The sequence below is a fragment of the Pinus tabuliformis genome, chromosome Q, assembly GCF_031772625.1.
Source record: "Pinus tabuliformis cultivar Carrire ecotype Pingquan chromosome Q, CPIR1, whole genome shotgun sequence".
In the NCBI taxonomy this organism is placed as follows: Eukaryota; Viridiplantae; Streptophyta; class Pinopsida; order Pinales; family Pinaceae; genus Pinus; species Pinus tabuliformis.
In genome coordinates, this window is record NC_142296.1 from 18,102,644 (window position 1) to 18,129,085 (window position 26,442).

Genomic DNA, 26,442 nt, shown 5'->3' on the forward strand with positions numbered 1-26,442 from the left:
AACCACCACCTCAGAGTGGACTATCTCCACAAATTCTTTGTGCTAGTCAATGGAAATTATAAACTGTTTTTAACCACCATTTTCAGAATGGACCATCTCCACAAATTGTTTATTGCTAATCAATGGAAATTATACTGTTCTTAACCACCTTCTCAGAATGTTGTCTTAGGAATTTCATGCACTTTGGAGGAATTGAAGCAAACTTTTAAAAATTATTGGGAAACCATCCAAGAACCCTTTGAATTGGTAAACCATGCAAGAACCTTTGAGCCCTTTATTTAGATACAGAGTTTCTTTACACATGCTTACAAAATTACAAAACATTGGATCGCTATTTACAAGCCGTTACAGATAATAAATCTGTTCTGCAAGCATTAAAACTACCATATACATATACACCATATCCACACTGTTTTGCAACACATAGCGGCATATTTTCTTACAAAACTGTTTGGAAATATCGCTAGTAGAAGCCGGGTTAAGATCAGATCTTGAGGTGTGACGAGAGATAGACAAGGTGCCATGTAAGAGAAGCCAGGCATAGCATATTGAAAGTTGATGAATACAAGTGAAGAACTTTCAATCTCTTGTTCACCTTCGCCAATTTGCGGTTCACATCATCGCCGACCAAGCGGCTGCTACTGTGCACATGCAGATCATTAGTAGTGGTGGTGGTGTTCATGCTGAGATTATCTGCATTAATATTCGTATCTCCCAAATCTATGCCCCTCCCCTCTTCCTTCTCTATCTTCAGCCTCTCAAATAAAGCCTGCACACGAATTATTTCGTTAGTAATCCTAGTTAACTATAAGGGCGCAGAGATGGAGATGCCTAATCGCTACATAATTGCCCCATCGAGGAACGAATTGTTGAAATAACTCGGATCAGGATCAGGATTTAATCTACAATCTGACACTATTAATATTGTATAGACACAAAAAGCACCCAGCAAAGATTACGTACCGAGCAAAGGTTGATGCCATGATTGAAATGAACTAAAAAAAATGGGAATGGGAAATGAAGAATTAAGGAAAAAGATTTGCAAAGAAAACCGTTAGCCATGGATGGAAAATTTGAGTAAAAAGGTACCAAAAAAATTATGGCAAGATAAAATGGATTAAAAACCCAAAAATAGTAGAAGATTTGCCCTTCTACCCATTAGGAAAGAAAATACTTTTGTGACAGGATCTTGGTGAGCTATGAAATTCTGTTATAGCTTGAAATCAACTCAATGATTACTTACACAGAAGAACAGTGTCTCAAGCTAGAGAAAATCTTGCACCGGTGAAAAGGGAAATTTTATTAGCGTTAGATCAACTCAATGACTATTCTAACTCAATGATTATTTACACAGGAACAATGCCTCAAGCAAGAGAAAATCTTATACAGAAAAGCACCACCCACCTATAGAGCAAATCTGTATAGTACCTAAAAATTGTCACTATTAAGTTGAGATCAACCTAATGATCATTGATCTCAACCATTACTTACACACAAAATGAAATCTTATACGTAAGAATAGTAACTAGAAGAGAGAAATATGTATGCATCAGAAAAATATGAATACATATAGTTTGCCAGTACAAACAAAGTGTTCTGAAAACCTAACAACTAGAATACACTACTATATATATACATATTAAAAAATTGGAAAAATAAACAAATAAACTTAAAATGATACAGATTTGAGTGCTACCTTACAGAAAAGTTTTGAGTACAGATTTGAGTGCTACCTTACAGAAAAGTTTTGAGTAGCTTACCTTTTACCTTTACCCCATCTGATCTAATGGGCTATATAAGAAAAATGATGACACATTGAAAATTTAGGTAGCTTACCTTTTACCTTTACCCCATCTGATATAATGGGCTATATGAACAAGAAAAAATGATGATACATTGAAAATTTAGGTAGCTGACATTTGTTGAATACAAATGACAAGTTCAAGATTTGAGTAAGACAAATTACATATCATGTGGAATCTCCCAACAAAACAAAACAAATAATAGATAATAGGTGCTTGTTAAATCTCCTAGGCAAATAAAACAAAACAAATAACAGATGCTTGTTGAATCTCCCAGGCAAATAAAGGCAAAAAAACATAACAGGTGCTTTTTGAAACTCCCAGGAAAATAAAACAAAACAAATAATAGGTGCCTGTTGCTTGTTGCATCTCCAGCAAAACAAATAACAAGTGCTTGTTAAATCTCCATGGATGGTTATAGTATACCAACAATACCATTAAAAAAAGAGAGTATAAACGAAGTATCAGATTGTAAACAAAGTCTGTATGTATATTCCAGGTCGAAACATCTTTAAAAGGATAAAAGGATGTACTGGTTGTCAAGACAATAATTTTTGCAATGCTTTATATGGTCCCATAGAGTGAAAAATATTCTATTTGACTCTAATATAAAAATATTCCATCAAACTCGATTCTGATATTTATATTCTATTAAGATTAGATTCTAATAAAAACATTCTATTAGACTCTAAGAAAAATCCAAATAGTTTTATTCATGTTGATTTTAATAAAAATATTCTGTTAAGTTTAAATTCTAATTGAAGCTTTATAATTTATGAATGCCTATATAAAAATATTCCTATATTGAGTCTAATAAACTATTATATTCTATATAATACCTCGGTCGCCTGGGGTTCGAAGTAGAGCATGTTGACAAGGGTGAGAAGAAGAGAAAAGATGAGGTTATAATCTTCGAATCTCTCCGCCTTGGAAGGAGACCGCCATGGATGCACCGCCGAGTGTGCCAACAAGCAAATCGCCAACCCACATGCCAGAGTGTTGAAATACACAGGATACAGTTTGCTCTGTATAAACCCAAATTGCTGCCTGGGAATGGTTCTGGCCAGCACATGGCCCCCAATAAAATTCACCCATATCGAACTCCCATACACCGTCGCAAAGGCCAACAGATGTACCAGTCGTAATACGGTCAGTGCCTCCTTTGAAGCCCATCGACAGAACCTGGAAAGCAGGATGCTAAAAAAACCCTTGGAAAATTCACCTGTCGCTGTAGTGAGATTAGCAACACTGTCGTTCACAAGGTTCGCGGTTCGAACCCTGGTTCCGTCCTTGGTGTCATCGGTACTTAACAGAGGAAGAACTTGTTTTTCCAATTTCCCGGCGGCTTCCAGCAGTTCTGGAGACAAGCGATAAACCTCGTCAACAGCTTGTCGGAACTTGTATAAGATGCCGGCCTCTCCGACATTTAATTTCAGATCCACGTGCTGCTCTTCTTCATGTTCTTTAACCCTAGAACTTCCCCCGGCATCCTCTGCAGTACGGTGCACATAATCTCCTGCCTTCTTCATGGACTCTTTAGCAGAATCATATGTCTCACCTGCAGTTTTCAAGGCTTGCTCTCCCTTCTCTTTCATCTTGTCCTCAACATCAGGAATTTTGCCCTTGGCAGAACCATAGACATCGCCACCAAACAAGTCGTCCCCGCTCTTACTTGCTTTTTCTTTGGCAGAATCGAAGATCTCTGCTATCTTTTTCTTGTATGAATCGACATTCTCGGCTTCCTTCTTTGAACCTGTAAATTTATCTGCTAATCTTTTACAAGCGTCTTTCAAGGTCTCCCCGACTCCAACGCCGCTAGTCTTTGCATCTTTCGAATCCTCTGCATTCCCCCCTGGCTTCACTGCTTGTCGGATGTCGGGAAGATGGGAAGGCACAGCCTCTTTCACGCCGGCGCCTGCATCTTTGACAGAGCCTAGGGTTTGAGATGCCTTGTCCTTAGCCGACTCGTACAATTGTCCAGTTTTATCATATGTATCATGCGCTTGATTTTTCACGGCCTCTTCTGCTCTATCTTTGACAGAGCCCAGAGTTTGTGATACCTTGTCCTTCGCAGACTCGTACACTTCTCCAGTCTTATCATACGTATGATATGCTTGATCCTTAACGGCCTCTTCTGCTCTATCTTTCACAGTCCCTGTTAAGCCATGGCAGGAGAGTCACCTTAATCAACCTGACGAGTTTACAGTGGTAAACTTCTTGAAACACAGAGAAGCGAAATAAAGGATTTGACTAGTTTACAGCGGTAAACTTCTTGAAACACAGAGAAGCGAAAAAAAAAAAACATTCTGAAACTTCTTGAAACATAGAGAAAGCGAAATAAAGGATTCTGACGAGTTTACACTGGTAAACTTATTGAAACACAGAGAAGTGAAAAAAAAAATATTCCGACGAGTTTACACTGGTAAACTTCTTGACACACAGAGAGCGAAATAAAGGATTCTGACGAGTTTACACTGGTAAACTTCTTGAAACACAGAATGGAAAAAGAAGAAGATTCTGACGAGTTTACACTGGTAAACTTTGAAACACAGAGAAGCGAAAAAAGAAGAATATTCTGACGAGTTTATACTGGTAAACTTCTTGAAACACATAAGCGAAAGAAGAAGAAGATTTTAACGAGTTTAAACTAGTAAACATCTTGAAACACAGAGAAGCGAGATATAAACACAAAAAAAAAAAGGATTCTGACAGTAAATTCTTTCTTGAAAGACAGGGAAGTGAAAAAAATAAAAAGATTCTACCTGTATCAAATTATTACCTGCAGCGTGGAGGGCCGAAGAAGCCGCGTCTTTGACAGTGTGAGAAGTCTTGTCGGCAGCAGTTTTGACAGTATCTTTGGCCTTGCCGGCGGTGGCTTTGACGCTATCTTTGGTCTTGTCGGCGCCTGTTTTAACGAGATGAAGCGCTTCGTCCCCGGCGTCCTCGACCTTGTTTAGGACCTGAGAGGCTGCATGCCGGACATTTTCTCCAGTGGCCTGGGCATATTGATTAGCAGTCCCAGCTGCTGATTCCAGGAGCCCCTCTCTTTCGTACTCCAGTACAATTATTCGACGCCCTTCTCTCATCAAAACCTCCCTCGGTTCTTCGCCCGGCTTAACCGTCGCCACTCCCATGGACTGGTGCTTCTGAGGCAGCTCAGGCGACCAGACCACTGCTGTCACCAACGACGACAACATTAAACCTAGAGCTACGAAATTCATCATTTTCACATAAACCAGATACTCACCCCACTCAACCTATTTCGATTCCTCGATGTTTTTCACATTGAACAGTACTCCAGCACCTCCTCTCCTCTCCTCTGCTCTTCCTCTAAATTTCACAAGTTAGTCACCCACTCAACCTATTTCGATTCCTCGATGTTTTTTCACAGTCAACAATACTACAGCACCGCCTCTTCCTCCGAAATCTCACAAGTGGTCGATTCCGCTATCACCATTAATAGAACTTTCAAGTACCTTCTTCAGGTTCTGGATCATGGTTTCACGGTAACAAATTGTTTACTGTCTGCTAACACCTATGTACATCCCCGTGTGGGAACTGAACACGTATCGCGCAAATCGACAAGTGTGCATCCATCTGTCCAGTTCTAAATCGCTGCTCGAAATTCTCGACCGACACTGCAAATTCTCAGCAGCCAACATAACTCGGTCCCTGTATCGCGATGCCATTTCTGACTCCAACCAGATTTAAACCCATAATTGTTTTTTATAAGCTACATTTTGTTTACCAAAATAATTGAGAATCCCCAAAAGATCACGCTGACAGCTCGCAAATAAATCGCACGCTGGTGTAATCTTCTTTACCAATGGCAATCCATTGAAGATCAGCAAAAAAAGAAAATCCCTTCGAAACTCACGGGAGAATTTTGTGAATAGAAATGCACATTTCGTATGAGATCACGTATGTCATTTTCATTTAGATTATAATCTTATTATTATTACTATTAACCTTATTTTTATAAGTACACTTAACCTTATTTTTATAAGTACACTTATAGCTATGTTTTATAATGTTTTTATATTTTAATTATTTTTCATAAATATGATATTTTAACTGAAAAATGTTCACAAAGTATATTTCTACAAATTATAACTTTTAGATCTAAGACTTTTGTGATTCATAACTTAAAGATTAGTTTTTTGGATTGTCGAACCAACTAATGTAGTTCGAACTAACTAATGTAATTCATCCTCAAAACAAGGTTATAACACTCCTTATTATAACCAAAATTCTTTACATAAAAAATAATCAACGCAATGTTCTTGGCTCATTTTTCTTAGATTTAGACTACTTTGATTTAAAAATTCTGTACCTAATTTTTTTTTATTACTAATAATTTTGGCATACCACTATATTGGAGCTTATTTAAAACTATATAGTGCTTTCTTAATTTGCATAGAGTACATTCTTATCCTTGCTTAAAAAACCTTTTAAGTATAACGGAAATTATTTCCTCTTTTAGTCCACCATTCAAGAGAGCTAACATCCATTTGGTATATGCCTCAACTATATTTTGTTGTAAGTGTAATTAATAACAATGGTATTCGTTTTAGCTACAAGCACAAGGGTTTCTTCCTAATATACTTTGCAACTAAACTTGCTTTGAATTTGTTTGTATGATTATCAAAGCTAAATTTTTCCTTTAATAATCATTTGGAGCCTAAAGAAACTTTATTTTCTAGCACTAAGCAAGTTCCAAAGTATCATTTTTCACAATGGAATCATATTCTTCCAACATTGGATTCATCCATTGTTTATGATCAAAATTTAAAAGTTAGATAGTATGGAACATTAATGCATGGTAACATCATTAAAGTCTTATTAGTAACTTATATAGAAGACAAAAAGGAAGTTTCATTCATGATGGAGTTGTTCCTTTACTTGGTGTCTTTTTGTTGGTTTGATCACGTCAACAATTTGATGATTTTCATCAACTTCTTCTTATATAAGCTCCACATACCTTCCTTGAGTACCCTCCTATATCCTTATACATCCTCAAGATAATCATTTGTATACCCATAAAAATCACATCCTTAATTGCAAACACTTGATAAGTAAGCCAAATCATAGATGTATAGGCTTTATGATCAAAACAACGACCAATCAAAAGACATTCCATTGATTATGATTCAAGTTTCATCGCAACCTTTTTTGAATATGAGACAATGCTTTACACCCAAGTATTCTCAAATGAGTTACAAATGGGTTATGACAAAAAAAACTTCAAAACAAGTTTTGAATTTCAAAAACTTAGTTAGACTCTTTAATACACTTCTATCACATTCAACTAATGTCTTATTCTTTCTCTCAACTACCGCATTTTGTTGAAGAATAAATGGAATTGCGCACTACTTTAATATATCATTTTCTTTACAATGCAAATTATTTTGAATTGCACTCTCCACCTCAATGTGATGGGGGAATCTTGATATGCTTACATGTTTGTTTTAAATCATGAATCTAAATTATTTGTAATAATTCTAAAACATCACTCTTCTATCTAATGGAACCTAGTACACCCATATATAATGAATGTTATCGTCAATAAATGTCAATAAATAGTTTGCATAGGCCTACAAATATAAAAATGTCCTAGCCCCAAAAGGTCTCTCTTTCTTCTTTATGTTGTTACTAGAAATTCATTTTTATATTGTTTTCCTAGAGCACATCCTTCATATTCAATATGTTCATTCTTGAAAACAATAAGGCACTTCACCATATTCTTTCTTCCAACAAAGTAAGATCTCTAAAATTTAAATGATTAGGCGTCAAGTGCTAAAACTCCTCTATGGACACACTAGTGGATGTCTTTGCTTGAACTTTTACAAAAATGTTATAGCTTGAAAATGTCTCCTATTATGGCTCCTCTTCTGATCACTTTTTTGTTATCAAGCGTGTCCTTTGCAAAACAACGTGTTTTTACAAATTCAACCTTCATTCTATGATCCATAATTGCTAAAATAAAGATTTTTTCTTGATTCCAGGTACATATGTATGAAATTTTCAATTTGTTTTGCACATTGATTTGGTAATTGCACACATACATTATTGCATCCTTTATTTCATGAAACCTATCATCTCCTAAAAAACTTTTTACACATGAAGATCATAAAACCAATTGTTGGTAACACTGTATGAGATGAGGCCCCTGAATCAATAAACCAAGTGTCACACTTGTCTAATTATGCAAATGAGGCTACATTTGAAATGAATAACTTCAAATCATTTTTTACCTCTATTTCATTATGAATGAAAATTCTTTTTGTCTTTTATACTTGTATTCATTAAAGTTCCTTACCTTACAATGTTTTGCATAATGTCTAGGTTTACCACAATAAAAACAATTATTATCCATCTATACATAGTTGTCTGGCCTTTTTGATGACACTCCTTTTTATTGTGACTTTGATTCGAGCCTCCTTCCTCTATTTTTCATCCATGGCTTTCCCTTGAAAGTTTGCTTGCCTTGGGTCATCAATGCCAAATTTTAGGGATTTCGTTTCTTCTTCTTGCATGAGAATACCCGTCAAATGATAAATATATGATACCTTTTCCTTCGCTGCAATACTAGTGATAAAATCTTGATATTCTGAAAAAATATGATTTAAGGTAACAATAGCCAAATCGTTACTTAACACTTTTTTTCCTATGCCACCAAGTTTGTGTCTTGACTCCTTTATTCTAGATCAGTAAGCACTGATACTTTCGTTATGTTCTATCTTAACTAAGAGAAGCTTACTTTTAAGAAACAAAATTATATTCAGATTGATTATTTGGATTGGATTAGTAAAATATTCTGTAGAAAATCATGTAGATTAACAAGCTAATGCAATTTTCTAAAGCAAGAGACAAGAATCTACTTCTACGCTTTACAGTGGAAGCCCATAAACATCGAGAAAACAATAATTAATAGAGGAAGAGAATCAAAGGCACATAGCATAGTAAATATTCAGGGAAAGCCACAACTCAAAACGCCACTATATGTTTTGTATTAATATGGAAAATCAAGATGAAATTACAATGCTTGTTCTCTCTAGAACAATCCCAACACTCAGCAAATTCAATCTCCAACTCATAAGCAAGCTCAAGGCCAAAGCTTAGCCTCTTCACAAGCTCTCCAAGTCTCTATTCCAATGCGTAATTCCTATGGAGGATAGCTTGTATTTAAAGGGAAATAAAGCCTCTAAAAACTGCGCAATCCCTTAAGGATCAGTTCCTAAATGCATGCACTGTCAATGCAACTCAGAAAAATCTAAAACAAATAGTACACTGTCCTTGCACTCTAGTCTCAATTGGGTCTTTCTCAGAATCGACATGCATGAGTTTCTAATGAGTAAATATTCAGTTAACTAGAGTAGCACTGGTAGAGTTCATTAGTGACACCACTGACAGTTAAATCAGTATTAGTTCTCTCAATCAGTTTGAGAACTAATTTAACTGAACTGACTCATGAAATTGAGTCTTTTATTTTAAAACTCACAATTAACTCATACTGGACTCCTACAAAGTAGGTAGAGCATACACATGACGACATAAAGACTTCCAACTTGAATTTCCTAAGTTAAGTAAGTTTAATAAACTTAATTAACTAATTTTAAGTGCTGTGAGAATAGAATTCGAATTTAATTCATAGTTTAATTCAAGGACAAATTAAACTGGAATTTCTTGTTGCCATTTCTCAACATATTTGTCATCCATATTGATGATTTCAAAGTGGGAAAAATGGAGGAATTAGCTTGTAGGGCCATTTGTAACAGTGGTCCCAGTTTGGCAAATTGGAGTCTGAAACCTTCATATGTAGCTTATGGCGTTACACAATATTTATTTGGTGTAAAACTTGTATGCTTAATCACCACACTTCTACACTCATATACCTTTCCAAGAGTGTAAGAAAGACCTCAAATAGAGTCTGTATGTATAAGTTATGCCACCTAAAAGTTGACCTTCCTATTTTTACCACCATGATTCGAGAGGATGCCACATTAGCTCCAATTATTCATGGAAAATGAGTTATCCACGTGATCATGATGAAGAAGACTCTATAAGAGTCAATATTGTAACTCTATTTGGAGTTGAAGGAGTCAAATTTAACCATTAGTTGGTGATCAAGTTGTGTTACATCCAGGCCACTAGGAGGAAAAGGGATTCCATTCTATTGAAGTGCATTTTTCTTCCATAGATGAGTAGAGTAGCAGAGAGTGGATAGAGAGAGAGAAAGCAAAGAGGTTTTGGGCATTGTATTATTCCACGGGGCATAGGTTGGAATTTTTCATTGCAAACATGGAGAAGAAATAATCTTTTGGTCATATACAAGTTGACTCAACTAGACTTACAAGTCGCCTCCAAGAAGGTCTTCATGTCGACCTCATTAGGGATAATTAGCCCACTCATGATGCCTAATATATATGCGTGTTTGTTGGCTCTCATTTTTCCACCACAATCATACAACAATTTTAGTCTTCTATTTCAAAGCTTATTCACACATGCGAAGAGGATAAAGGATTTCGTTTTAGTTGCGATTTCTATCTCCTTCAAAGCTCGTTGATTACATTAACTTGACTGCTTTTGGGATCAACTTAACTTCTGTTATGTTCATATTTGGAGGTTGAAGACTTCAATAAAACCTTGATTCTTGTTTACTGTAACCTCGCTTCCTTGATATGGCATTGACCTGAAGTTGACCAAGGGTTTTTACTACAATTATTGGGTCGAGTTTGTGGATAGTTTATTGACATTTCTGGGGTAATCTACAAGACTATTTTTGGTCCCTTGTGAAAGGGATCTCAGGCCAGAATTTTGGCCTCTTTGTGCAGACCTTATTCATTGGATAGAGGTGGACTCTCTCTCCTTCTATGATTAGACTTTGTTTGGTATTTCATTGTTGAATAATTTAGATTTGTTGGAACATTCTGATGTATTATTGATGGACAAAATGTCTCTCTCATAAGGAAATAATTTTTGTGTTTTCCCTTTGTGGGTTTTGCCCTAGTTGTGAGCTTAATCTTGGTGTCTTTTGCCTCTTTCTTATTGTCTATTGTCCATTGTCTATTGTGATCTCTATTTACTGCTCTTGTTGAAGAATTAATGGTTGACGTTTTTCATGTATAACTACTTGTTGACTAAAGTATAACGAAGGAACAATTTTCATTAATAAAAGTAGTTATCAATTGTGAAAAACTATTATAGTAATTACATCGCTATAATTTCAACATGTCCCACTCATTTGTACTTGCGTCCATTTCCATTCAGAGAAAGAGAGAGAAGAGCAACCTCACCTTTTAGTCAACTTTATGCCGTAAAGGTTTCCCAAATCATATCTTGTGTTGTTATGGTTGTGAGTTATTGTATTTTTTCATATTCTCTAGTTTTCACATTTTATATGTTGCATGCATGAAAATAGTGACTTAATAAATCTAGAAGTCTAAGGAAAATAACTCACATATTCTAGATTTTGGATTTTAAGTATAATTCTATCAGAGCTATTATGACTAATTGTCCAGTGAAATATACATGGAAATTTACAAATCAATCTATCATTTCATACAAAATCTTTAGCACATTCCTTGCTTCAGTAGATGCCTAATAATCACTAATGTGAGGAATGATATTATATTTCACAGAAATTTATAAGAGAATAGCTTTAGTTACACTCTTCTCCTAATATGTGGTTAACTTGAGGATTTATTGGTTTAACTTCATCACTAGCTACAATTAACCAAATATTGTAACCTTCTATTAACATTTTCATCTTAAATTTCCAATTCATATAATTCAACCCATCTAGTTTATTATCTTCATTTGGATAGGAATTTTTCAAATTCAACATGGCAAATAGATATGTTAGGAAATGAAGGACCTACAACACAACGATTTGATAAAGAACTACTTGAATTACCTCTTCTTCAGACAAAGAATTGAGATTTAAAAAGTTATTAACTTGTGGGCTTCACAATTGTAAACACATATGCAACTCCTCCATTAGAAATAATAATTCTTAAAATCCCATGCTAGTAATTTCTATCACTCATGCCCTCCTTCCCCAAAAAATATGTTGGATCACCTTGCCTTGGCTTTGACACTAAAACATAAAAATAAGAAGAGTGCCTAAGGCACAATTTCAAACACTCAAACCATGATATAATATCTTGCATTAACGCAGAACATCTATTTGTTACATTCATGAGTATACTATGTCCATCAATCTTGATAACAAATCAAAAGCTTACTTTTAACTTTATCTTCATCCCTCTAGTAACTTTATTCTTATCCTTATAGTTGTGCTAAGTCCATCAATCTTGATAACAAATCAAAAGCTTATTTTTAACTTTATCTTCATCCATCTAGTAACTTTATTCTTATCCTTATAGTTGTGCCATGTTTTCTCATGTTACAACTATAACCATGCTTCTATTTCTCAATAATCTAAAAAAAAAAACTTATTAACCTACTTATTTTTCGTCTCTAGTTTCTAAATCATTACATTATGTGGTATAAATTTTTACGTTTTTATTGTTATGTAAGTAACCTAATATAATTATTTCCCCTCTTCCTTTATGTGGCATGTTTCTCAATATTATGGTTTTGATATTTGTTTTGTTTGTTCTAATTGTTGCACTAAAAAAACCTATTTACTCATTTCCATTTTACCTTCCATATGCCATGTTTCTTGATACTATCGTTGTGTGCCTTGTGGTTTTTAGGTGGTTATTATTGTTAGGTTAGATAATTATAAGCGCGAATCCAATCATAAACATTAAATTTTATTTTTTAATATATAATTACATAATAATTATACCAGATAAATATGTGGTGGCTCTTTGTTGAGGCGATTTTGGCGCTTTGGCTTTTCAGGCAGGAGCCTGGTTTCAACTCCAGCAAACTCTCCAGATGGCTGCTGCGGAGACCCCCCCCCCTTCCCCCTTTGGATGTTGATGTCACTTTCCATACATTGGTGGCCTCCCCCTCGAAGCATTTGCACCCTGCTATGGCTGCAACTTCCAAGTTCGTCATGCGAAACATTGAGGTGAAAGATGTGTCCCTGTTGGATGGTGCTCGTCGCACCTCCCTGGCTTATTATGAGAAAGCATTAATTGGGAAATTTACAGGTATGTGGCCCTTACCTAGATCTATGGAGGCTTGGACGAAGAAAATATGGACTCCCATGATGAAGGGTGAAATTTCTCTCTCCGCTGTTGGCAACGGATTCTTCATCTTTTTATTTGAAAATAAGGAGGATAAGGAGGTCATTTTTTGTAATGGACCACATTTCTTTGGTTCCATAGGGATGTATTTAAATAAAGGAACCCTTGATTTTAATCTTGATGAGGACATCCCTACAACCATTGTAGTTGTTGGGTTGTGTTATATTCTTTCCACGACTAGCCTACGTAGTTAACCGGGGGGTTAGAGCCCCCCTTTCATTGCTCAATTGTGCAGCAGGGGGTTTGAGGGGGGCGGGTAGCCCCCCTCTATGGGGTCCGGGGTAGTGCCCCGAGGAAATTTTTTTTGGACCCTATATTAGGTTGGGCGAACCTACCTATGGTTTTGTGCATGGTTTTCGCACATGGTTTTGGGCGCAATGGTTTTCGGTCTGTGGTATTGGATGCTTCGACATGTATATATATGTATTGTAACATTGAAAGGAACATAATGAAAAATCAAGATGGTAGTCCCGGTTTTGGGATCCAGGGGAAAATCTCTGTGTATATTTGTTTTATGTGTTATTCTCTCGCTATTGTTTATTTTCTATTTTTAGAATTCGTATGCAGTTAATTTCTGTACAGGGTTAAAACCTGCACTAGTGTGGGTCAAGCTTCCTTGTCTTCCTATCTGCTACCGGAGCGACGATTGCCTTCAAGCTATCTGTAATGGAGTGGGGAAATACTTAGATAAGTCTAAGCCAAAAGGATCACAATTTTCCTGTGCTAAAATTTGTGTGGAAGTAGACTTGGAAAAGGGACTTCCAGCTGAAATCAATCTAAACTTGGGAGAATGGAAGCACAGACAAGTCCTAGACTATGAACAAATCCCATTTAAATGCAGACACTATCATGACTATGGCCACTTTTCCAGAGACCGTACCAAAGTTGGGAATGATAAAAATTTGGATGTTCTAGCTGCTCAGAAGGAGTAGTGGAGAAAACCTAAAAAATCCTTGAAAGGTAAAGGTTCGATGTTAAAAACTCGTAGAATGCTAGTAAAAAAGATGGTTCTATTCTCTTCAAACCCATTCAAAGTGTTGAGTGATAGGGATATGGAGTTGGAGGCGCCATCTCTGACAATTGTGGAAGAGACTCAAGAAAGAGAAGAAGGAGAACTAGTAGCGAAAAATAGCCCAAAGGGGGGTGGGGGTGAAGTTACTTTGCTTAAGTCTGCACCTGTCATTGACGCACCTCTGAGTTTCCAACACAAAGGTTTGGATCGTGTTGTCACTCAGAATTTATCCCAAACTCTATCTTGGGCTGAAGATTGCAGCAACTAGGAAACTGACTCCAACAAGAAAGTTGGGAGACCAAACAAAAGGACACAGAGAGAAAGGGAAGTAGAACTAAACAAAAAGTTGGGGAATCAAACAATCATTTTAGAAATTCTGAAAGGGAAAAAGACAAACAAAGAAGGAAAGGACAGTGGTCGTTCCCCCTCCACCCACAAATAATGAAAGTAATATCTTGGAACATAAGGGGGCTAGGAAACCCTGCTAAAATCCTAGCAGTCAGAGACATAATAAAACAAGAATCCCCATCAGTAGTATTTCTTCAAGAAACAAAGTTAGAAGAAGTGGAAATTATGAAAGCAACTGAAAAATTTTTGAGGGACAACTCGGGGCCAACTTAGTCCTCAAGGGGAGCTTCAGGAGGACTAGGCATATTTTGGTTGAACAAGAAATTTACTCTCGTTGATGAAATTAAGACAAAATCTTGGATAATGGCTCTTTTGGAAGATAAGGAGATAGGGGAAAGAATACCCTTCATAAATATCTATGGTCCAGTGCTATACAGTGACAAGGCATATTTTTGGGCCTCATTAGAGGTGTTAAAGGAAAATAATTATCACATTAATAGTATAATGGGAGGGGACTTTAACACAGTACTAAATACAACAAAAAAAAGAGGAGGTTCTGCAATCAGGGATCCTTTTAGAGACAAAATGGAGGAAATTATGGAACGATGGGATCTAATTGATATCAAACCTAATATAGGGAAATGCACTTGGTCTAATAGAAGGGTTGGTGATCATTATATTGTTACTCGTCTAGATAGGTTTTTCTTGCATAGAAATTGGCTTCTCAATGGTTTGCACTACTCTTCGTCTATTGAATCTCAAGGAGATTCAGATCATCACCCCATCATGATTTCAATGGAAAAGGTAGAAAACCTTGGGCCATTGCCCTTCAAATTTAATGCACATTTTTGCCAAGCTGAAGAGGTTAGGAATATGATAAAGCAAACATGGACTTGCCAAATTCAAGGCTCACCCAACTCTGTCTGGGAGTCTAAGCTAAAATATGTCAAGAAAGATTTGAGGAAGTGGCTTAAAGAGAACTATCAGCATCCAGGGAAAAAAAGAAGAGAAAGTCTAAGAATTAGAAGAACATTATAATATGATGGAAAAAATTCATATTGAAGATTCACATATTCAAAAAGAAAAAAGATCTCTCCACTCAAATATTCAATCTAAGCAGGCAAGAGGAAAATTTGTGGAGGCTTAAATCTCACAGTCTTTGGTTGAAAGCTGAGGAATCTAATACTTCCTACTTCCACAAACAAGTAATGACTCGAGAAAACCGGAATAGAATCAGGGAAATAAAGGTGGTGGGTGGGAAAAAAATTAGCACCTCATCAGAAATAAAAAAGGAGGCATATAATCACTTTAAAACTCTTCTCAATCTAGATTGCAATTCTTTAGATGACACCCTTGATTTCCTTCGAGATTTACCCCATGTTGTCTCTCTGCTCTCTAATGTGTCTCTGTCTGGTGTAATATTAGAAGAAGAAGTTCGAAGTGCGATAAGGCTCCAGGTCCAGATAGGTTCTCTATCAGTTTTTATCATTTATTTTGGAATGCCATCAAAAAAGATCTTATTAAAATATTGAACTATTTTAGAGTTAAAAAAAATTGGGGGGTAGCACCAATTTTGCCTTTATTGCTATTGGCTCTAAAATGTGGATGCAAATTAGAGTTTCATTTACTGTCAATCCGGGTAAGTAAACTTCGAGGATCATCCAATATATATGGACTTAGAAACAAACTAAACTAAACTAGATGAAGAAATATTAAAGCTCCCTTATAGGAGATTGTTCATTAATATTTCTAATCAACTATTTAAACTAATGAAATTAAAGCTCTTTAAACATAGTTCTAATTGATTGCATGAAATATTAAAGCTCTCTTACAAGAGACTATTCGTTTATATCTCAAGCATATAAATTAGAAACTTAAATTAATGAAATCAAACATTAAATAACAAATCAGATTCATTGAACGAAACATTAATACTTTCTTACGAAAGATCATTCATTAATATTTCAAACATATGAACCTCATAATTTAATCTAATGAAATTCACAAACATAAAATAAGAGCTTACCAAAACAAAAGTGTACTTGCTAGGCAATGGGGATCCTTCCAAGGATTCACAAGCACATCAAAATAGAATTCAAATGTAGAGGATCAAAGAAGCTCCATTTTATTCATCATAATTTTCAAAGTACAATGGCTATAAGCTCATATGATCCAAACCAAAACTATTCTAAATTCTACTATAGAAATTTTGAATAATATGACACTTATTCACAGAGATTATCCTGATTATACACTATTGCGGAATGCATGCATAATACATAACCTCCGCTATGTTGATCATCAATTTTGCGGAATTAAAAACAATGAACATCAATTGCATGCACACATTAACACAATATGTAACCCGGGGAAAACATACAGCTGAAAACCCCACACTATTTGTATATTATAATGATTGAGAACATGTAAGAATACATAGTACAATACTCCTCACAAGTACTCAGTACTATCTCCACCTGCTACACACAAACTATGATCCAGGTGGATGTTGGTGGCCACCCACCAACCCATTTGGACCCCCACAACTGTCTCTTTCAGTCTTTTCAGTTTCCTAAATTACAGCACAGTTTACTATTTTTAGCAGTTTTTCAGGTCCTGAACTTCCGGAGCCGTTTTGAGGCCCTAAACGACATTTTTTTGGGATTCTGGGGCAACATGGGTCCATGGACCGATGTTGCCTCCCAAAGTGGTAGTACTCGGATAGATCTTTCTAACGAGCTATCGTACGCGTCAAACGGAGATCGTATGCCAAAGTTACGACCCCGGGAAATTGATGTACCAATTTACCCAAACGGGGCCCACAATTTGGCGTTTCATCTTCTTGGGTTAGGTTTCGGGATGTGAAGGGTTTTCCATTGTTTCTCAACAATAAATAGGCCTTCGAGCCTCATTGTAACACAGTTCGGAACAGTTCAGAGGCATGTAGCCGCCACATCTCTTCTCAGAGATAAGCTACCATCGCCCTAGCTGGTTTCTTTCCATTTATGTTTGTAAGCATATTTCAGTATTTACAGTAATGAAATGAAGTATTATTTCCGCTGCATCTTTGTGTATATGGTTATCGCATCTCTGTATTTATGGTTATCTCTGTAATCTATTGCGTTCCTGTCTAAATCCGGATCAGTGGTATCAGAGCGGTCTGCTTTTTCTCTGTTTTTCTTTGCATGTCCCCAACGAGGTCGGGATATAAGGAGTTAGGGCTTGAACTGGTCGAACCTTTGCAAGACCAGCCTCGCAAATCCCGACGACCTCCCATGGCGGATGAGAAGAAAGACGAGGGGGCAGGAGATCCTATCAAAATCTTGCTCGAAGAAGCGCTCGAGCGGCAAAGGAACGCGATGATGGATAGCTTTGCGCAGATCCTTCAGCGGCTACCCAGAGGCGACGCATCGGCTTCCAACAGCGACTCTGGAAATGCCACACCGTTTAAGGTACAAGTTAATTTTGAAATCCCCATATTCGAGGGTCAAATAGACGCAGATGCCGTAGATAAATGGTTAAATCTGCTAGATGGGTATTTTTCTGTTCATGAATTTTCAAGTCGGGAAAAGATTGTTTTTGCTCTTCTCAAAGCAGCCCCCCACGTCAAGGACTGGTGGGAAACCTACTGCGAGCAGAAGGATGAAAGTACAAGCTCACTATTTTCAGCCGCACCCACTTGGAATGACTTCCGGGATGCCATCAAGGAGCAGTACTACCCTGTCGGAACCTATGAGGACAAATACATTAAATGGACCACACTGCGGCAGGGACGAGACTAAGATGTGCCAGAGTTCACAAACATTTTTCATACCCTTCGCACACAGTTGGGTATCAAAGATTCTGAGCTGCATCTGGTACTCAAATACCGTGGCTGCCTGCACAAACACATCCAGGAAGAGATGGTGTTCTTGAACATCTCCTCACTCGGCACAGCATACCGATACGCTGTCAAAATCGAGCAAAAGTTCAAACAGAAGAAGCGAGACTTTGGATCTGCAAATCCGAAGCCCAAAGGACAAAGCCAAGGCGGGGCAGCCCAAGACAACCCGCCGAAGTTGCAAGAAAAGAACAACACCACGAAGCCGAAGAAGGACACAGGAAAGTGGTGTGAGTTCCACAAGAGTTCCACTCATAACACAAGTGAGTGTCGGACCAAGCAGTCGTTGGTGGCCGAGTTGAAGGCTTCCGAATCAGATGCATGTTCCGACCCTGAGCCAGAACCCGACAAGGGGAATGGCAAAGGGAAGCAGATCATTGATGCGGATCCCAGCGCCACTGTTGCCACCGCCAAGATCCAGAAAGATGAGCCCGAAAATCCAGAGGAAGGGGAGCGTCTTTTCCACTCACAGATGTGGGTGAAGGGTTCGCCGCTACAATTCATTGTCGACAGTGGCAGCCAAAAGAACCTCATTTCAGCAGAGGTCGTGAAGCGGTTGGGCCTACCGACTACACCACACCCACAGCCGTACAGTATCGGGTGGCTTCATGAAGGACGAGATCTGAAAGTTCGCCAGCAGTGCCGCCTTCCCTACAGCATCAAGCCCTTCACAGACGAGGTATTGTGTGATGTTACACCTCTGGATGTTTGTGATGTATTATTGGGCCAGCCATACTTGTGGAGGCGACATGCTGTGTATGAGTCCAGGCCTCGTGCTGTCATTATTTCTTTGAATAATTCATTATACAGGATACCAGAGGTACCCCCACCTACCGCCACATCTTTGATCACCACCAAGAAAGGCAGCAAGCTCATATCACAGACCAGGAAATTCATCTGTCTGGTTCACTCCCAAAATAAGGGGAAGATCGTTGCTACATCCATGACCCCTGCAAAGGGTTCCTCCATGCAGCAGAAGCAGCAAAGGGATACGGTCATGACAAAACACAGGAACAACTTCTCCTCACCCACATGGGTACAACACAAGTTTCAGGTGGGCAACAAAGTCTGGTTGCATCGACAGAAAGAACGCCTTACCAGAACCCATCAGAAGCTCAGACCACTCCGACATGGTCCTTACAACAGTACCAAGGCGATGGGGAACAATGCTTTGGAGCACAACATTCCTCCATTCCTTCGCCTGCACCAAATGTTCAATGTGGACCATCGTCAACCATGCTTCCCACCATCACTGGACACATCAGAGATTGCAGGACAAGTTCAGCAGATGGAGGAACTCAACGCAATGGGGACCATTGCTTCCTAAGGGGGGAGGAATGATCCAGGTGGATGTTGGTGGCCACCCACCAACCCATTTGGACCCCCACAACTGTCTCTTTCAGTCTTTTCAGTTTCCTAAATTACAGCACAGTTTACTATTTTTAGCAGTTTTTCGGGTCCTGAACTTCCGGAGCCGTTTTGAGGCCCTAAACGACATTTTTTTGGGATTCTGGGGCAACATGGGTCCATGAATCGATGTTGCCTCCCAAAGTGGTAGTACTCGGATAGATCTTTCTAACGAGCTATCGTACGCGTCAAACGGAGATCGTATGCCAAAGTTACGACCCCGGGAAATTGATGTACCAATTTACCCAAACGGGGCCCACAATTTGGCGTTTCATCTTCTTGGGTTAGGTTTCGGGATGTGAAGGGTTTTCCATTGTTTCTCAACAATAAATAGGCCTTCGAGCCTCATTGTAACACAGTTCGGAACAGTTCAGAGGCATGTAGCCGCCACATCTCTTCTCAGAGATAAGCTACCATCGCCCTAGCTGGTTTCTTTCCATTTATGTTTGTAAGCATATTTCAGTATTTACAGTAATGAAATGAAGTATTATTTCCGCTGCATCTTTGTGTATATGGTTATCGCATCTCTGTATTTATGGTTATCTCTGTAATCTATTGCGTTCCTGTCTAAATCCGGATCAAACTAGCTCGGATCTGAATCAATCACAGGTTCAAATCTCTTCCACTGCTTGTCTGCCTCCACTGCACAATCCTACATGAGAATAGAATGAGTGTGGCTGATCCAAACTCGTATTTCCCTTGGCTGAACCACGCAATCCTCATTGGCAATACTCAATCCATTGATTGTGCAAATCTCATGCACAACTATAGTCACAACTGATAGCAATCTCAACCTCTAACACCTGTCTCCACTGAACCGTCCATGCACTGAGTTAACTGATGTATTCTTTAGTTGCTTTATGAGTTAATAATTAGTGAATTAATTAACAATTAATTCACATCACTCATCACTAGTGTATTTGCAGTTAAACTCAATACAACTAGTTCAACCAAGTCAAACTGAACACAACTCCATCAACTCCTCAATCAACTCCACCAAAATCAACCACTTGAGTTCTAACTAAAGTCCTCCATGCAATAGCTCAACTGACTCATAAGAAAAGTGTATTTCCTTCTGACAGCTGCATATGCCACATCTGTAGCTCGAACTGAAGTGCTCCAAGAGGATAAGATAATGTTTATAGTCCAAATATTATTATGAGCTAATAATATTCGACTGTTCTATTTTTAGCCTAGCAGTCTAAAAATAGACTCCGCGCATATGTCTAAAAATAGACTTTGCGCCAAAAATAGCCTGCGGGCCCACTTAGTGAAGGCGATTTCTTTTCACTAAGCTCCATCATCTTGTTGCATTCTCAACACTCCCTCTCAACAAGATATGGATTATCAGCAACCCCTATCCTCCCTCGGTGGTATTCGAATTTGCTCCTGGTGGCACCTTCGTCAAGATATCAGCATCCTGATCCTTCGTTGGAATGTATGAAAGTAACATGATTCTCCGCTACACACAATCTCTGATATGATGGTACCTGATGTCAATGTGCTTGGATCTATCATGAAGTACTGGATTAGCCGAGAGTTTAATGCAACTTTGGTTATCACAATAAATCACTGTAGGCTCCAAGTATGAACCGAACAACCCAACCAGGATCTTCCTCATCCATATAGCCTCGCATGCAGCCAAACTTGCTGCCATATACTCGGCCTCTGCTGAACTGAGTGCCACAAATCTCTGCTTCCTGCTGTACCAAGAAACTGTTGTCGACCCAATACTGAAAATCCCTCTAGATGTACTCTTTCTGTCTGTTGGGCTCCCTACCCAATCTGCATCCGTGAAGCCACATAGCTTCACCTCATCCTCATGTCTGTACCACAATCCATATCCCGATGTGCCTCTGAGATAACGCAATACATGCTTGCCTACCTTCCAGAGGAGCTTGGTTGGCTTAACCATGGCTTGTGAAAGCTGGTTAACAGCATAGCATATATCGGGTCGTGTATTGACCAGATACATAAGCGACCCCACCAACTGTCGATAAACAGTGGCATCCACTACTTCTGCTGAAGTAGCATCCTCCTTCCTCCAACCTCCAGGAAGAGGAGTATCAACAGGTGTTATGAAACCAGCTCACAAAAAGATAGAAAAGAGAGATCCACGCCTTAGAATTCAGCCTCTTCGAGGGGGCAACCTCCTTTACATTACATAAATGAACAATTCTTGGATGATACAAATGAAAATACCTCCTTTCTATATATAGGAGTCTAAGTGGTCCCAATACAATCAAAGCCTACATAACAATAATATTGTAGGGCACAACAATAACAATAGTGGGCTTCTATGTGGCACAATAGTAACAATATGGGCACTACATGGGTACATCAATATAAATAAGGGGTATAACTACAATAGTAATGGGGTAATCACTAGTATTATAGGGACCCAACATGCCCCTCTCCTTCAAAAAAGTGTTGTCCTCAACGCTTGAGTAGTTCAGGATACTTCTGCATAAAATTATCATCCTCCCATGTGGAATCTTCAGCGGATAAGTTCTTCCACTTGATAAGGTACTCTGAAATTGATCGATTTCGTAGCTGTCGAGTTCTTGTTTCTATAACTGCTTCCGGTTCCAATATAATTTTTCCTTCTTCGTCAAGTTCTGGCAATATTGTTTGAACTGGGAGCTTGTCGCCTATAACCTTCTTTAAGCATGAAACATGGAAAACTGGGTGCAATCGAGAAGCTGCAGGAAGCTCCAATTTGTATGCCATAGTACCAATCTTTTGCAACACCTTGTACGGACCATAATACTTTGGTGATAATTTATTATCCTTCTTAGCTTGCTTGAGGGACATTTGCTTATATGGTTGTAGCCGTAGGAATACCCAATCACCTACATCAAAACTTCTTTCACTGCGATGCTGATCTGCCTGTTGTTTCATTCTATTCTGTGCCAACACAAGGTTATCCTTTAAGAGTTGGAGGACTTGTTGTTGATGTTCGATGTGATGTTCCACTGCCTGAACCTTAGAATTTTCTCTTAAATATGATGTGATGGATGGTGGTTGATACCCATAAAGTGCCATAAATGGGGTCATTTTTGTTGCTGTATGAAAGGAAGTGTTATACCACCATTCAGCCAGAGGCAACCATTTGACCCATTGTGTCTGTTTATCAGATACAAAGCAACGAAGATATCCTTCCAAACATTTGTTTACTATCTCAGTTTGCCCATCAGATTGAGGATGATAAGATGAGCTATGAGCTAACTGAGTACCAAGACAAGAAAATAATTCTGTCCAAAAATTTCCAGTGAAAATGGGATCTCTGTCACTTACAATAATCTTTGGGTTTCCATGTAGCTTTTGAATTGTTTCCATAAATGCAGTAGAAACTGTACTGGCTTTAAATGGATGTGATAATGCACAAAAGTGTGCATACTTGGTAAGTCTGTCAACTACCACCATGATGACACTCTTTCCCTCAGACTTGGGTAAACCTGTGATAAAATCCATTGATACCTCCTCCCAACGTTGGCTTGGAATGGGTAAAGGTTGTAATAGACCCGGTGTCTTAATTGTTTCAACTTTATTTTGTTGGAAAACCAAACATTCTGCCACAAACTTTTGAATATCTGATTTAAGGCCATCCCAAAAAAATTCCTTCTTAACCCTGTGGTAAGTTTTTAAAAATCCTGAGTGCCCTCCTAAGGGAGAAGTGTGCAATTCCATAAGAATCTTTTGTTTTAGCTGGGAATTCTTACAGAGGTATAAGCGATCTTTGTACCATAACGAATCATTTTTCCAGCTAAATGTATCAGACGTACTGGAATCTTGTTGTAGCTTTCGAATAAGTGCCCACACTTCTTCGTCATTCTTCCATTCCTCCCTTGCTTCATTTATCCAATCTGGTTGGATGATAGAAATAGCGCACAACAATGCTTCCACATCCTCATCCTTCTTGAGAGTGCATCTGCCACCACATTTTGCTTCCCTTTTTTGTAGATGATTTCAAAGTCATAACCCAACATCTTTGTGACCCACTTTTGTTGCTCTTCAGAGGATAATCTTTGTTCTAAAAAATATTTAAGGCTATCATGATCTGTTTTTACCTTGAAGTGTCTTCCCATTAGGTAGGGTCGCCATTTCTTAAGTGCATGGAGTATTGCCAACATTTCCTTCTCATAAATAGCTTTGCTTAGAAACTTTCCCTTGATTGGACGACTTTCAAAAGCAATGGGTCTTTCATCTTGCATTAGAACAGCACCAATTCCATTTCCTGAAGCATCACATTCCACAATAAAGGTTTTTGTGAAGTCCGGTGTAGCTAAGACCGGTGCTTGGCACATTGCCTCTTTAAGATGTTCAAAGGCCTTTGTTGCTTCCGGAGTCCATGAAAATGCATCTTTCTTCAATAATGTTGTTAGAGGTGCTGCTATTCTCCCATAATTCTTAACAAACTTGCGATAATACCCTGTCAACCCAAGAAATCCGCGCAAATGCTTTATGGATGTGGGGATTTTCCATTCCTTAATGGCTTTAATTTTGGTAGGGTCTACCTTAACTCCTTCATGAGATACAATATGACCCAAATATTCCACCTCCTGGACTCCAAAGAAACATTTGGATCTTTTGGCATATAATTGTTTCTCTTCCAATAGTTGTAGCACCCTGTCAACATGTTCAACATGATCCTTCCAAGACTTGCTGTAGATAAGTATATCATCAAAAAATACTAACACAAATTTTCTAAGGAATGGTTTGAAAATTGAATTCATCAAACCTTGAAATGTTGAAGGTGCATTGGTAAGGCCAAAAGGCATGACCAAAAATTCATAATGACCCTCATGAGTTCTAAATGCCGTTTTCGGAATGTCTTCAATCTTCATTCTGATTTGATGATATCCTGAACGAAGATCCAACTTGGTGAAGTAAATTGATCCATGCAATTCATCCAGTAATTCATCAATGACAGGAATGGGGAACTTATCTTTAATAGTGAGCTTGTTGAGCTCCCTATAATCCGGACACATGCGCCATGATCCATCCTTCTTGTGCACCAATACTACTGGAGCAGAGAAAGAACTTTGACTCGGTTGAATTATACCCGCCTCTAGCATTTCTGCAACCATACGTTCAATTTCACTTTTTTGGACATAGGGATATCTGTACGGCCTGATGTTTGGAGGAACACTTCCTGGAATCAGATGAATAGCATGATCATGATCACGCATAGGTGGGAGACCTTTGGGAGTCTCAAATACCTTGGAATGATTGTCCAGGACTTTTTGGAGATCTGGAGAAATAGATGATTCTAATGTGGAAACATCTAGCGAACATAATTGTGCAATTACACCCCTTTGCTCCTTTTTTAGAAGCTTTGTCATACCATTAGAGCTGATTATCTTTCCTGGTTTCCCTGCAATACCCCTTAATTCAACTTCCTTTCCTTCCACAGAAAATTTCATGAAAAGTTCTTGAAAATTAAAAGCTATTGTACCCAAGGATTGTAGCCATTGGACTCCTAGTACAACATCAGCACCTCCCATTGGAATGGAAAGCATTGGGCTAGTCAATACATATTCTCCCATGGATAGCTTGATATTATGGCACTTTTCAGAGCAATTTATTGTTCCTCCATTTGCAATCATCACTTGACACTCTGGTGCTGGATATAGGAAGCAATTCAATTCTTTTGCTACCCTACAATGAATAAAATTGTGGGTGCTTCCTGAATCAATCAACACTATCACCTTTTTCTTCTTGATTTGTCCTTCTATCTTGATGGTTTGAGGAGTGGTAATTCCCGCCAATGCATTACAAGATATGGTTGGATTTATTTGTTCTTCATCTAGGCTTTGTTCCTGGAGTATATCTTCTTCTTTTGACCTTTCTTGCTCCTTTTCTTCTTCCTCTTCACAATCTATGTAGAATAATTTCTTCTCACCACACTTATGACCCTTTGTGTATTTGCTATCACAATTGTAACAAAGCCCTTTTGCTCTTTTTTCTTCCAATTGTTGTGGTGTCAACCTTGTAGGTTGTGGAAGACTATGGGCAACAACGCCTCCATCTTTATAGTTGTGAATGGTATGCTTCCTAGTTGCCATAATTTTGCTTTCCATTTTTCTTGCTAACCTGAATGCCTTCTCTAATGAATCAGGTTCCCAAAGGCGAACATCATGTTGGATATTATCCTTTAAAGACCCTATGAACACATCAATCCTATGCTGCTCTGGAATATCTTTTACCCTTATGTTCAATTTTTGGAACTCCTCAATGTGCTCCATTATTGAACCCTTTTGTTTGAGACTTATCAATTGGCTAAAAAAAGTGTTGTTTTTTGTATCCTCATAATGTGCTATCAATTCTTCCGTAAAAATTGCCCAAGTGATAAATTGTTTACGAGAGCAAAGCCATTGATACCATACAAATTGATTTGGTTCCAAATATAAAGTTGCCATACGTACCTTTTGTGTGTTTTGCACATTATTGAGATCAAAGAACTGCTCCATCTGTAATATCCATGTGGCGGGATCCTTCCCATCAAACTTCCTCATATCGATTTTTGGAATATGGTGGGTCTTCGATCCAACATTAGAATCTATGGAATCATGATTAACATTACTTTTGTTCACATCATGAGTTTCCTTTACAACCTTTTCACCATTAGTAAGTATCTCTTGTAGAAAATTTGTCAAATCTGTCTTCAAATCTACCATGTCTGTCTTCAAATCTGTCTTCAAACTTGCCATGTCTTTCTTCAAATTTGTCTTCAAATCACTCTTCAAATCATCCATCTTAGCTTCCATG

At 38.1% G+C, this 26,442-nt stretch overlaps 1 protein-coding gene across 1 annotated transcript; it reads right to left on the minus strand.

Annotated features, from left to right (window-relative positions):
• Positions 1–363: 363 nt before the first annotated feature.
• LOC149218058 (uncharacterized) lies at positions 364–5,622 on the minus strand. The gene is made up of 3 exons (XM_089383768.1): positions 4,582–5,622; positions 2,642–3,957; positions 364–769 (listed from the first exon to the last, which is right to left on the minus strand). Exons 1-3 carry the CDS (start codon positions 5,024–5,026, stop codon positions 485–487), a joined length of 2,046 nt encoding a protein of 681 aa, XP_089239894.1. The 5' UTR covers positions 5,027–5,622; the 3' UTR covers positions 364–484.
• Between the last annotated feature and the right edge of the window lie 20,820 nt (positions 5,623–26,442).